We start from the raw sequence: 13,156 nt of genomic DNA on the forward strand, positions 1-13,156 counted from the left end.
AAAGAGAATAAGCCATCTCTATATCTGACTTAAAATAGTTTCTCAACAGTTTCATTGAGAACTAAGTTGTAATCACTGCCACATTTTATGTGCTTTCTAAAGTACCAAGTGTTATCACTGCAAAGTACCACACTGTTCTCATCCACTGTCAACAGAGAAAAGCAACACAAAGGATGCATCCTTTTAATTAAAGGAACAATATACTCCAACTAGCAAAGGATCACAATTAACAAAAGACACCAGTAAAAAAGTGGAATCTAATTCAGATCCTTTCAAGTAAGAATCAGCATTTACCCCACACAGCTTGAGCTGCTTCCTTCCCCAGGCAGTCAAACAATCTGTTTAATTTTTAAATTATAATCAAACTAATTTTTATCAATGGAACAAATAAATAAAAACAGCAATCTACAGAGGATCTGTTATGGCAGCTTCCAAAAAATTAAAAAGCCACAAATTTAACTGACTTGCTCCATTAATACTGCAGTATTACCTGGTGGATCCATTTCTATATAAAACATCAAGTCTGTGCCACAGTTTATATCTGTCTTGGCATATTCTAAATCCAGGTCTTCCATATTCCAAACAGTGTTGTACATTTGTGCGAGAGTTTCCTTGGCTGAGCTCAGTTATAAGAAAAGAGTCCGGCTTTCTTTGTAATGGTGTCTTGGAATTCATTTTAAAACCTATAAGGGGCTGCACTGTAACCTATTACATCACACATCCCAGCCAATCAAGTCAGAAAAATGTCACCAGACCACTCCTGCTTCATCAGTTCTCCTCTATGCCAGCCTTCACACAGTCCCAGCCTCACCAAGGACCCACACGGAACAGAACTGCCAAGTACATAGGCTCAGCCTTTCCAAAGGTGTTTAATTTGACTGTTCTCCTCTAGCAGTGAGTTTTCTAATTCCTTTTTTATTACTCCTTGCAGCATGGTACGCTCCGCTGTTGGCAGGTTGACAACAGCTGATACACTGCAGCTCGTAGCTTTTTTTCCCCCTAGTGCATCTGTGTTTATAGATAGCCTGGCCATTCCTTCATGTAAAAATCTTACAAAGGCATCAAAAGGTTATCCTTAAGCTATACTTTACAGTCCTTAAATACCAACCATATATATTAAAAGCAGAAAGGATTGAGACTAGCTTTTTAATTTGAGTCCTCCAAAATTCGCTGAAAGCTTAGAACTTAAACACTCATCATTCTACCATATTAGAAAGGGCAATTAAAAGAAAATGCACAGAATTTTTTCCTGTATCAAACATGCCAAACTTAAAAATGAGACTTCATAGAACAATGAAAATTCCGAATTTTACTGTAGAAATGAAGATGCCTGTTTGCAGAAATAATAAACATAATTGTCAACATTCCTTATTAATGATAATTTTAATGTAACTATCTAACATAACTGGGAAAAAATGCTTCTTTCAAAAAGAAGCCATGTGTCAGACTGTAGAGTTGAAGAACAGTGATCTTTCCAAAGTATTCCACTGATGAATCCATCTTCAGTACAAGCTGCTTGAAGGGGAGGGTGATGTAATCTTTTTTTCCCCCTTCTAGATCAAATGCCTCACTCAAATATTCCTCCTTAGCAGTATTTAAAGAAATCACTTTTCCTACAAATCTAATAATTTTGGTTCTTAAAAAACCATTCTGCATATAAGTCTGTCACCCTTACTGGAGTCTAATGGACATTCCCACTGTGACCCAATCACTTTTGACATTTACAATATATGTGTGTGTGAGGGAAACCTTCTTACAATGTAAATGTGGCTCATTTAAAAAAAAAACTATAGCAGGGCTTTGTGATCTATGTACATATGTATGTCACATATTTCTGTGACAATTTAAAGAACACAGAAGCCCTTAAAATTTAGGTTTAGACTTTCTATCAAATTTGGAATTATAAAACATATTAAAAAGCAAACCAAGGCACTGTATTCTCTGGGCACTGTTCACTTGGGTCCCCTACTTCGTGTTCCCCTATTGGAGAAGACAGGCTCAACCTATTCCCTTCTACTTTTTCCCACTCAGCACTTTACCTAAATGCTTAGGCAAATAGTAAACTCAAATTCAAGTAAAAATGGCCAAAAAGATAAAAAAATGGTTGTGGTAGGATATGTCCTTGGGTAGGATTCAGGGGAAAAAAATTATAGTTTAATAAAATGTTGACCCTCCCTCAAAAGTAAGGAGAGAAGTCCTCTGGGCACTGCGACCATGTAAGTCAGCCCAGAGGGCAACCCCCATGAATTTGGAAGCACTTGGTGCAAGCCTTTTGGGTCGCTAGATCCCAGACAGCAAATGAAACCCAGCAGCAGGGAAGGGAGACAGGTGATTTTTCCGTGGTCTATGTACACCCTGGACTGCCAACAACTTTCAGCTGATCACCTTGTAATTACCTCTTTCCTAACTTCCAACCTAAACCCCATCTTTCCCCCCAACTGTCCCCCTGCAGGACAGTAGGCAGCGTCTCTCCTAATCTTTCATCTGCCTTCCTCAGGCAGCGCTTTGCATGAACACGCACACTCCAAGCACGCACACCCACCCTGAGACAAATTACAGAGAGGAACCATTCGCAGATACAAAGCCACAGTGCAGAGAAGTGCACAAATGAAAGGCAACTTACTTTGCAGGTTATGCATTTCAACGGTTACCCTTTGAAATGTCTGTATCCGACAATGAAAAAAAAATCCAAAAAGCTGTTCTTCCACCCAGTGGGCCAATCCCGGGTGTCTCCCCCCTCCTGCTCCAGGCGGGCAGTGCTCGAGCCCGGCGCTGCGAGTGCGCGCAGAGGTGGGGGCGCAGCGGACCCTCTGTTCACACCGCTGCCGGCTGGGCTGCGCTGCGCCTGTCCCTCCGCCCCGCGCCCCGCCCGCCCGCCCGCCAGGCCCAGTGAGTCCGGCCCCAGCAGCTCTTCCCCGCAGCCCGCTCACTGCCCGCTCCCCATTGAGAAGCCAACTGGATCGCGCTACTGTACAGGGGAGGGAAAAAGCCCAGGCGCTCGCACGTCTCCCTCAGATAAAGATCGCAGCTTCATGATTAACTTGGGCAGGTTCAAATATTTGCTGAGTTAGGGATTTCAGGAGGGGGAGGGGAGCCAAAGTCAAAGTTGTCATGGGCTGACAAGTGGCCAGTGCAAGACTAACTTGCTCATTTTCACCGAGGAAATGAGAAGACCATTGTAAGGGGGCTGAAAATAGTCTAAAAGGCTGTGGCGGAGCTCACTGGCTGGCTGACTCCCGGGGCTCAAGTAGCCGACAGTGAAGCAAGGCACTATGCACAGCCAAACACAGGAAGTGGCTGAGCTAGTTCAGCAAAAAATAGAATCAAAGCCTCGCTTGTAAAAGCCTGAACCTCTCACCACAGCCCAGAACACAGTGCCTTGCTCGTGTCCACCTCCTCCCCCACACTTGCACAAACTGCCCCACAGGTGTAACAGGAAAGCCCTTCTAGAGCAGCTCAGCCTGGGAGCATATCACTCAGTTGCTCACAGTAGTGGGAGGGTATCCTCAGGAAGACGATAGAATCGCACAACGTGCCATACTTCATGACCACGAGGCATTAAGAAGAAGAAGAAGAAAAAATACTGTGGCTATTTTTATGAGATCAACTTTGTCTGATGTTTAAACAGCCATAAGATTTTCTAATAATTAAATGGTGTGCCTGCATTTGGTTTCTGTGCTGGCTACGTGGGGCAAAGGGAGAAGGGCAGAAAAGGGCATACCTTTCTAGTGGATTTTCGTCCTTTATTTGGTAAAGTTGCAATGAACCAGACTTAGCAGTGCTGGCTACTCTTTAAAGAATTAAATGGGTTTTTCCCCCCCTACAAAAATTTCCTGTTGCATCAACATAGATGGTTCTAATGTTATCCTGGAAACTGTATTACAATGAAAAAATCACAGAATCACCAGGCTTTAAAATCGGAGAGTAATTTAGATTATCACTTCAAATAATTCCTTGCATGCTTCAGGAAAAATAACCCACACTTCTAATGTTTGGCCCTAAACTCTTTTCTTTGCCCACAGTCCCAGTTCCTTGCTTCCCTCTGCTAGAGAAAGTAAAGGTTGACAAGTGAAATTGAAGTTAATTTCTTTTGAGCTGCGTGCAAAAAAAACTTCACACCTATAAGGAAACTCTGACTTTTCCTGTCTTCTATTTTCAGCTTACTTAAATATGGGTTCTGTAAATAATACCCTCATACTCTGTATGGGAAGGTGACCCAAGGGTCTCACAGAGTGATAAAGGAGATGCGGGTGCTGACATCAAGTCCACACAGGCCACCAGCAGGAACCAAAAGACACACTCAAAATACCTGGCAAGTGGTGCTAATCCACAATGAAAATTACTTTACAATATTCTTTTGGTACAAGTGATAGAATATTGAAAAACTTTCCCAACAGAAAAGTCTATAAGTGAATCTGCCAATTGTCAGGGATAGAGAGGGTTAGTTCAGAGAATACCTTGTATGCTGAGCTGCATAATCTTGCCCTCCTTTTAAAAATAGCCCTCCTGAAGCTAAAAACATCAGCACATCAGTTTCTTAAGCATACCTATTTGGATTCAAATGATGTATCATGACAAAACCTAAACAGTAAGTCCAACAGTACATTTTCTATTTTAGGAGAATATTATCCACTGAAAAGCAGTGTGACTTCTAAAAGAAAGTCTTAGATTTGGAAACTTTGCTTTAAACAAAAATCTTACAATATGTATAATCATCATCTAAGAGGTTCTACTACATTACTGAAAGTTTGAGTTCAATCTTTTCCCATTGAATTTTGGTCTTTGAAAAGTGATTTGTAAGACCCATGCTCTTTATTAGCTTAAAAAGAGAGCCCTCTGCTGGCGCCATAGAGTAACTTCGGCTTGGAAACTGTGTATATTTTGTGCTTCTCACACTATGTCCAAAATGACATACAAATAAGTATAATTGTACAACTGTCATTTAATCCATATGATTCACTAATAAAAGCACAGCTGTCAAAATACTTGAGAAATGATTTTCATGTGGTTGCTAATCTCTTGTGGGAAAATTTGTGTTTTAATGAAAGCATTTATCTGGGACCTCAAAGACCCATCCACGTTGGAAATCTTGGCACATGTAATTAAAAACTAACTTTTCTTTCTGGACTTTTATAAAACAATGTGTACCTCCTTCCCTTTCCTCAGTGTTTTGTAAAAATCATTTCAGAAGCAAAACTAGGCCATAATTTCAGTTTTCAGCAGATTCAACCTCGTGGCTCCATCATTAAAATGTGTTAAAGTTATAGACTGGGTACTGTCTCTCAGATGCACAAGTCACCATCAAGTAGCAAATGCCACAAATGACTTTCAACCTGGAAAGCTTCTTAGAGGTTTTTGTGGGTCATTATTAATGAACAACAGACCATTAAAAGGGGAGGCAGCCAAAAAAACAAAAGAAATAGAAAACACACACACTCACTCTCTCTCAAATGAACAAAAATCTTCACTCATGAAGGGAAGCATTCATTTTACACTTAATTTTTAACAACTTAGAGGGCCTTTCAGGATGATGCAAATGCAGTACTTTACATCCAATGTTCTTAATGACCCTGCACTAAGGAAAATGCCCACTTACATTTATAAATAAACTCAGGTTTACGTACACACAAACTCGGACACATTCTACAAGGTGTCTGAAAGGGCAGGTCCATTGCCTAGCAGAATAAAACTCTTCCCCTGCAATTTCCCTTCTGGCCCCGTCCCTTAAGAAAAGGCTGCACTGTGAAAACAAAAACTGAGCATTCCCCTCAACACATGCACACCAAAGAGCTCACATCTCTTTTTCAGAGCTCAAATAAAATTATTTTTTGATGAAACTTAGAGCGGCTTGCCTCTGTTTATTCCTACCCATTTCAATGCATCCAATTTTTTTTTTCAAGGTTTCATTTCTCACCGTAGAAACGACCTTCTAATGTCAGACCACATTTTAAACCCAATAAAAAATAAATCAGAGAAAAGTAAAACTCTTTTTTGAAAGTCATTTCCCTGTACCTTAGTGCTTGCTTTAGTCTTGGTTGGAAACCAACCCACAGCATTTAAAACAAGATTTATGAATCAGGCTCTTCAGGATGAATGTTTTGCAATGTGTTGGTGGTTAAAAATTAACTTTGACAGGTGTAGAAGGGCATGGGGGAGAAAGAGTCATTTATTTTCTTCTCTAGGCTTGAGGGTACAATATTAGACTTCAATTATGCTACATTAATATTTCTGAATATACCCATGAAATCTGAAATATGTAAATACACTTATAATGGGTGGCATTCAAAAGCACCCTGCATTAAATGAAGCTGTTTTTACTTTGGTTGCCCTATAGAAATCTATATTAGCTACCTAAGTAGCGCAGCTATAACACATAATGATTCCAGAAAACTTAGCTATATTTTAAGGTGGTAAATAGTAAGACTTTTTCTTTTTTTTTTTTTTTTTTTTTGTACTGGGGATTGAACTCAGGGGTACTTAACCATTGAGCTATATACCCCAACCCTTGTTTGTATTTTTTAACTTAGAAATAGGGTCTCAGTTGCTAAGGGCTTTGCTGAGTTGCAGAGGCTGGGTTTGAACTCGTGATCCTCCTGCCTCAGCCTCTTAAGCCACTGGGATTACAGGTGTTAAGATTTTGATTAACAAAGGAAATGGCAAACTATCAACAAAGCTCTGAAAACTTCCTTTGTATGGATCACCTTCCTAAACTTTAGTTTCTCTGAATGTTTATCAAAGAAAAAAATTAATATATTTAGATGATTATTATGCTGGACCTAGATCTTGGGAAGAATTAGATCAAAAAAGAAGGAAAAAAAAAAACTACCTTTGTCCTTGCCCTGCAGAAAGGTAGTTGAAGAGGTTAGTGAAAAAAAAAATTAAATTTAAAAAAAACCTACAAAATGATTAAGAGGGAAAATAACTTAGGGCATAAATCTATTGAATATGTCAACTTAACCTTCATAAAAAGCAGATAAGGACCTACTTGGGCAAAGACAAAGTGGATGGCACTGTTTACGAACACTATATATAATTTCACATTTTGTGCACTGTGTACAACTGGGCAATGTACATGGGGAGTGGCACTGAGGCCACTTCACCCAGCAAGCCACACACAGGACAAGGCATCATACGAAGGCAAATGCCTTGCTCCAAGCAATGCATCCAGTGTGGCTACATTTACCTAAAGTATCTCTTTCAGATTTGCATTAAAGCCCTATCTATGAACATGGAGTCAATGGGGAGAACAGCACGACAGAATTCAGACAACCAGAAATAGCAGTTTGAAGAATTAGAGTTGCAGAGTGAGCCTAGCTTTGGCAGGGTCTGGTTTTTGTTTGTTTGTTTGTTTGTTTGTTTGTTTGTTTATTGGTTCTTTTTTAGTTATACATGGTAGAATCCATTTTGATTTAATTATACAAGCATGGAATATATCTTATTCTAATTCAGACCCCAGTAACTCTCCTTCCCCTCCCTACTCCTTTCCTCTATTGATCTTTCTTGGCAGGGTCTGAAAAGCTACAGTTAACACAGTAGAGTCTTGGTATTTGTTAGCTCATTCATCCTCATAACAACCTGAGCAAGAGGTCTTATCCCCATTTTGCAGTCTGGAAAACAGTCTGGAAAAGCTGAGTGACTTGAGAAAGCAGGTAAGTAGCAAAGATGTGAGCTTCAAATCCAGATATAGCCAATTGAGAAATCCTGGCTTCTTTGCACCACTCTGTTAGATGTGCAGTGGAAAGGCTTACCCTGAAAGCTACCAACATTGCCTTCTGTGTCTTTGGTATGTGACCTGTAGGAACACACTCATGTATTTTTAGCTTCTCATCTGCTGGAAACCTCAGAGGACTTTGTGGATACTGAAAGCAGCTCCATTGCTTAAAAGGTTCTGAAAATCCAAGTAGCAGGGAACAGGCTCGAGGGGTTGGGGGAGATGACTACTCTCATTCTCTATAGGCTTTAGTATCTTCATGCTCCAAATGACAGAGTGGGACAATGCTTTCAACTCCAAAATGATGTTTTTTTTTATGATAATGTCACTTAAAATATAGTCATGTATTGCAAAGTCAGGAACACCTCCTGAGAAATGCATCACTAGGGAATTTCATGGCTGTTCAAACATCATAGAGTGTGCTTATACAAACCTCGATTTTATAGCCTACTACATACCCAGGTTAGATGATATAGCTAGCACCTTATATGAGACCAATGTTGATCAAAACATCCTTATGTGGCACAGTACTATATTACTGCTTTTGTAAGACATAAAGCCATTATTGTTGTACTTTGCAATTTACTTAAAACTTTAAAGTCTATGAATCAAAATGCTATTTCTCCTTCCCCTATTCAAATTGTACCTATCTTTCAAGGTCCAATTCAAGTCATATTACTTCCATGAACTTTTTCTATCTATTCAATTGCCCTAAAAAGTCACCAGATACATCTCCGAAGTTCAGTATTTAATTAGATACTATGTGCTTATGAATCTTATTTGCATTGATATCATGCCTTTAAACATTATCAGCTTTATCGTTTCAAGTTCTACCTGGTAAAAACTAGAAATCATGTCTATTTGGCCCATAATAGACACTTGCTTTTTGTCCCTTTTAAATAGCATTCAGGTACTCATTTCTATGCACAGTAACAAAGTTATTACAAACGATTGATTTATGACCATTCACTGGAGATGTGCCAGAGCTGTGCTTCCATGTACCAGCACATGCTGGGGTAATGATGAAGGACTCCGGTAAGGTGTCGCAGGCCTAACAAATCATTTCTTTACCTAGGGATGCTCTGTCAATCATCTGTGCTGGAGTCATTCCCAAATGCAAAGGTATTCAGGGTAAGGGCATTTTTCCCTAGCAGGTGGGGAGTGCAATGTTTCCACAAATGAGAGACACTGAGGCATCCATTGAATTCCAAGGGGCCTAGACAATTTGCAGAGTGGCTAAGAGATAGCACACAAAGGGGAAAACGGCTTAAGACTAGGTTTTAAAAATTACTTGGATTTAATTTTTTTTTTTTGCTGGGATGATCCAGCAAATGTTCAAGGCTTTGTCATTCTGTAGCAGAGCTGATGGAACTAATCCTCCTTTGAAACTGGCACACCAGTTTTTAAGTAGAGGAACACAGGGTCCTTTGACACATCAAGCAGCTTTAAAGGTACATTATGAAAATGGTTGCTGATAAACTTTTACTTTGGTGGAATTAGACTAAGACTGATAGAAGAAACTTAACCAGTTCATACCAGCCAGACTGATCAAACTCCACCACTGATTCTACTATACTTTGTATAGTAGAAGTTCTCAAAGGTTCCATGTGACAAATTTATTTGTAGGTGTCTGGCAAATTCTGTCTGGCTTTGAGATTCCACATGTCCCCCTGATGGGAATGGCAGAAGATCACTAAAGAAGACCAGGGTCACTAAAGAATCCCTAGCTCTTTACCTTAAGCAGGGCTCCACTTTCTCTCTCTAATATATACTTCAACACTGGTCAGAAGGGAGTGAAAGGTCCTTGCTCAGCTCTTTGCCTCAGGGGCCTGCCTATTCTTGTTGGTCCTCTTCCTTCCCAGCCTATGTGATTCATCTAGGGGTGCATAGTGAATAATGGCTCAAGTGCCATGTTCCATGCCCCACTCTCATTCTTTCCTACTAAGCCTGAATGTCGACACAGAGCTCTCAAGACTACAAATGACCCAAGTAATCATATGAGATGAAATCTTTTGGCCCCCACTGGACTGAAGCCTAAGGCATCTGTTGACTGTCTTTTTAGAGGCAGTTTTCCTACAATTCTGGGCATGCTAAACATTCTGCTTGCTGTAATTTGGAGCAAATTACTACTGTTGCTTGCCTTATCTACTAAACCTGATGCCTCTCACTTTTGTTACCATTTTTTGGACTTGTTCACAATAGAATCCTGTAGAAGTTCTACATTTTGAATGGTAATCTCCCTCTCTCCATGTCCAATCCCTGCAGATGGGGTTTAAGCCCAGGTCCTTGCCTCTTTGGGGATCTCCCATCTAGATGTAAATAATCAAAGCTGCCTCTGCAATATCTGATAGAAAAGCACAACTTAACTCTATTGCATGACAGTGGTGCCTGGGTCCCCAGGCCTGTGAATACAAAGACAACCACAGTAATCTGCATGCATTACCTATAATGAATAATAAATTCATGGTGCTTCATTTAAATTCTATTTATAAATCAAGACTACAGGCAACACTTTCTACTGGTCCTGAAATTTCATTTCGCCTATAGGTTCTTTATTGCTATTCTAAATGACCACACTCTACAAGTGTATAGCAAAGTGAGATCTTTTGGACTCTTCACAGTTTAAAAAAAAAAAAAATCACTTTAAATTACATAGCCTACATTTCCTGCTTTGTTAAATGGCTAATTGAACACCAGCCTGCTTTCAAAGAAGTACCTGGCTTGCCCTAACTTGCTGCAGTGAACACCAGGCTTTCACGCTGCTTGCACTATTGAAAATGTTTATTTTGATAGACATTTCTCAGCATACTCACTTCCAAAAATCACACTCCAAAATGTTTTAAAATTATATAATAATTATAAATCCTCTACTTTAGAAGTATTAGAAAGAAAAATAAAAATGTCAACAACTAAAATGAACTCCATAAATTTACTCAACAACTAGAGGTCCAGAAGTTGGTGGGTCTAGGGAACTCACCCAACTCTCATCTAACACCAAGACAACTCATAATCTGCAAATGCTGAAACCTGGGTGTTTATCGTACTCACTATCATTCTGTTATTTTTTTCTATGAATCACAAGTAAAATATTACTGTGGATTGTAATTCTACCATACCAAAAACTTACGTTACTTCAGAGGAAGTCTGAAGCCACTGCTTTTAAGGTTTAAAAACACCCACACAATGAGAGAATGTTGAATGTCACAAAGCCTTACCTGGTGCTGGTTGTCGTTCATTCCATTCAGTGGAGATTAAAATTTCTATAACTTTTATGAAGTGTTCAGTATTATCAGAGCTGCAAGAAAGAGAGTTTTGTTAGAAACCTCATCACTAAAAACAAATTCATTTTCATTTATACATTCAAGTGATGTTTGTGGTAAAAATCTGCTCATGTTTATGAAGCAGTTTCTTTAGAACACAGTTAATGATGGATCATTTTAGGACTACCCTCCTCACCCCCAAGTTCATGAGTCCCTTTTTTACTTACCTTGCTGCTGGGAATCTAAAAAGCATAGGGCTGAAAATTTCAGAGAGCACTCTTGCATTCAAGAAATTTTTGCTGGAGGTTTGAGAGAGCTTGAAGAAATGTTTTAGCAAATACTGAAGTGTAAGCCAATACTGATGAGGTATGTTAGGCGACCTAATAAGCTTCTTTAACAGCTGGGTATAGTCTTCGGAGCTTTGTACTTCTGCAAGTTAGGAAAGAGAAAGAAAAAGAGTAAGACTGTTTCTGGGTATCAGTTAATGCATACCAAGACCAGTCCTGTTCTTTCCTTTAGCTACAGAAGGAGTCAATTAAAAGTCTTCAGGAGAAGTACATGGGACGTTTGTTCTTCTTATTAGAAAATGAATTGTGAGAAAGAAAAAAAAAATAGTCAAATAGAAATGCAAGAAACTCTTTGTGTAAAAAACCACAAGATGTTCAGGGTGTGATGGTTGAAACCTGCCCACTATTGAGTGGCTTCAAGCGATTGGTTAATTCTGAGGAGCAGATAAGTAGCACAGGTTTGACTTTGAAGGTTATGGACCACAATTTCCTGTCCCCAAAGCAGTGAACGGAGACTTCTCTAACTGAATCCTCATCCTTCAGTAAAAATTGTTATGGGCACTTGGGAAAGATGGCCAAGAACATCCCTAGTCACTGGGTTTTATCCTGCGTCCCTGAATCTCACACTGGTATTTGGAACACCATGTCCTTCAGATAGAGTGATCTTTGTTAATACTGATCAAAGGTTAAGAATTAGCCAGTTCAACATGTGGACAATCTTATAAGCAAATGAGACTCTGGGTCTTCTATTGGATGCCCTGATAAGGAAGGGAATTCTTGGTGGTAGTGAGAGGGAGAGGAGGCTTACTACTGATATTTCCTAAATACCATCTCCTTATATGCAGCACTTCACAGAGTTTACAGCATATCCAGAACCCAATATATGTTGAAAGAGGTTTTCAGAAGAGAAAACAAACCTTGGGCTAAAGAAATCATTTCACTGTAAACAGCTACTGGAATGACAGGATTTGGTAAGTCCAGGAGATAGCGTTTGAAAGCGTCTGCTAAAACTTGCACATCGATCATTTCCAAGTCCAAGGAGGCGGCATCTAGGAAAGAACCATTTTAAGAAATATTTCAGACATTTATCTAACAGTTGGGCCAATTTTCCAAATGTGGGACTTAAATGTGACACAGGAAAGGAAGCAAAATGAGGGCAAATATAAGACATGGAATATTTATTAGTAGTGTTTCTCAGAGGCCTTGCTCCTAAATTTGGGGTAGAACGATTTTTCTTTATGTAGATCTACCCCATGTGTTGTAAGCATTAAGCATTTTTGGCTCCTTGCCATGATGCCAACATATTCCCAGACTTTGAGGCAATGAAAAAAAATAATAATGTCACTGTTACGGGTGAATTATGACCCTTCCCGATTCATATGTTGAAGCCCAAACCCTAAGAACTTGGAAAGTGATTATATTTGGGGATAAGGCCCTTAAGAGCCAGGTGATTTTGTTACAATGAAGCCATTGGGGTAGGCCCTAGTCCAAAGTGATGATATCTTTATAAGAGGAGACTAAAACACACAGAGAAACAAGGATGTGTGCACAGAGAAAAGACCACATGAGGACACAGTGAGAAGATTGTCTTCTGAGAGCCAAGGAAAGAGCCCTCAGAAGAAAGTGAGCATGCCTACACCTTCATTTTGGATTTCCAGCCTCCAGAACTGTGTGAGTGGCATTTCTGTGGTTTAAGCCACCTAGTTTGTGGTATTGCGCTATGGCAGTCCTAGCAAAGTAACATAACCCCACATTCCCAAATACCCTCTGGAGGGTGGGTCTGCCTGATTGAGAAGGGAGGATGAGTCACAAAGAAATATTGCCCAAAATCACAAGAGCAAGATAGATTGTCTCAGACATAAACTGATACATACTGCATCTCAGAATTAATATAAATC

At 39.6% G+C, this 13,156-nt stretch overlaps 1 protein-coding gene across 4 annotated transcripts in view; it reads right to left on the bottom strand.

The window, feature by feature from the left end:
* Positions 1 to 13,156, bottom strand: part of PIK3R1 (phosphoinositide-3-kinase regulatory subunit 1) — an 84,969-nt gene that overhangs the window by 10,793 nt on the left and 61,020 nt on the right. For 2 of the 4 annotated variants that reach the window (XM_081289002.1, XM_081289003.1), the window contains 3 exons: positions 12,176 to 12,307; positions 11,199 to 11,400; positions 10,927 to 11,006 (listed from right to left, as the gene is read on the bottom strand). In XM_081289002.1, the coding sequence (XP_081145128.1) occupies positions 10,927 to 11,006; positions 11,199 to 11,400; positions 12,176 to 12,307 (414 nt within the window). Of the gene's footprint in view, positions 1 to 490; positions 625 to 2,623; positions 3,149 to 10,926; positions 11,007 to 11,198; positions 11,401 to 12,175; positions 12,308 to 13,156 lie in introns of those variants that run through there. The other 2 variants (XM_081289005.1, XM_081289004.1) reach the window with 2 other exon arrangements.

Source organism: Spermophilus citellus (genome assembly GCF_964194105.1).
Source record: "Spermophilus citellus genome assembly, chromosome: 1".
In the NCBI taxonomy this organism is placed as follows: domain Eukaryota; kingdom Metazoa; phylum Chordata; class Mammalia; order Rodentia; family Sciuridae; genus Spermophilus; species Spermophilus citellus.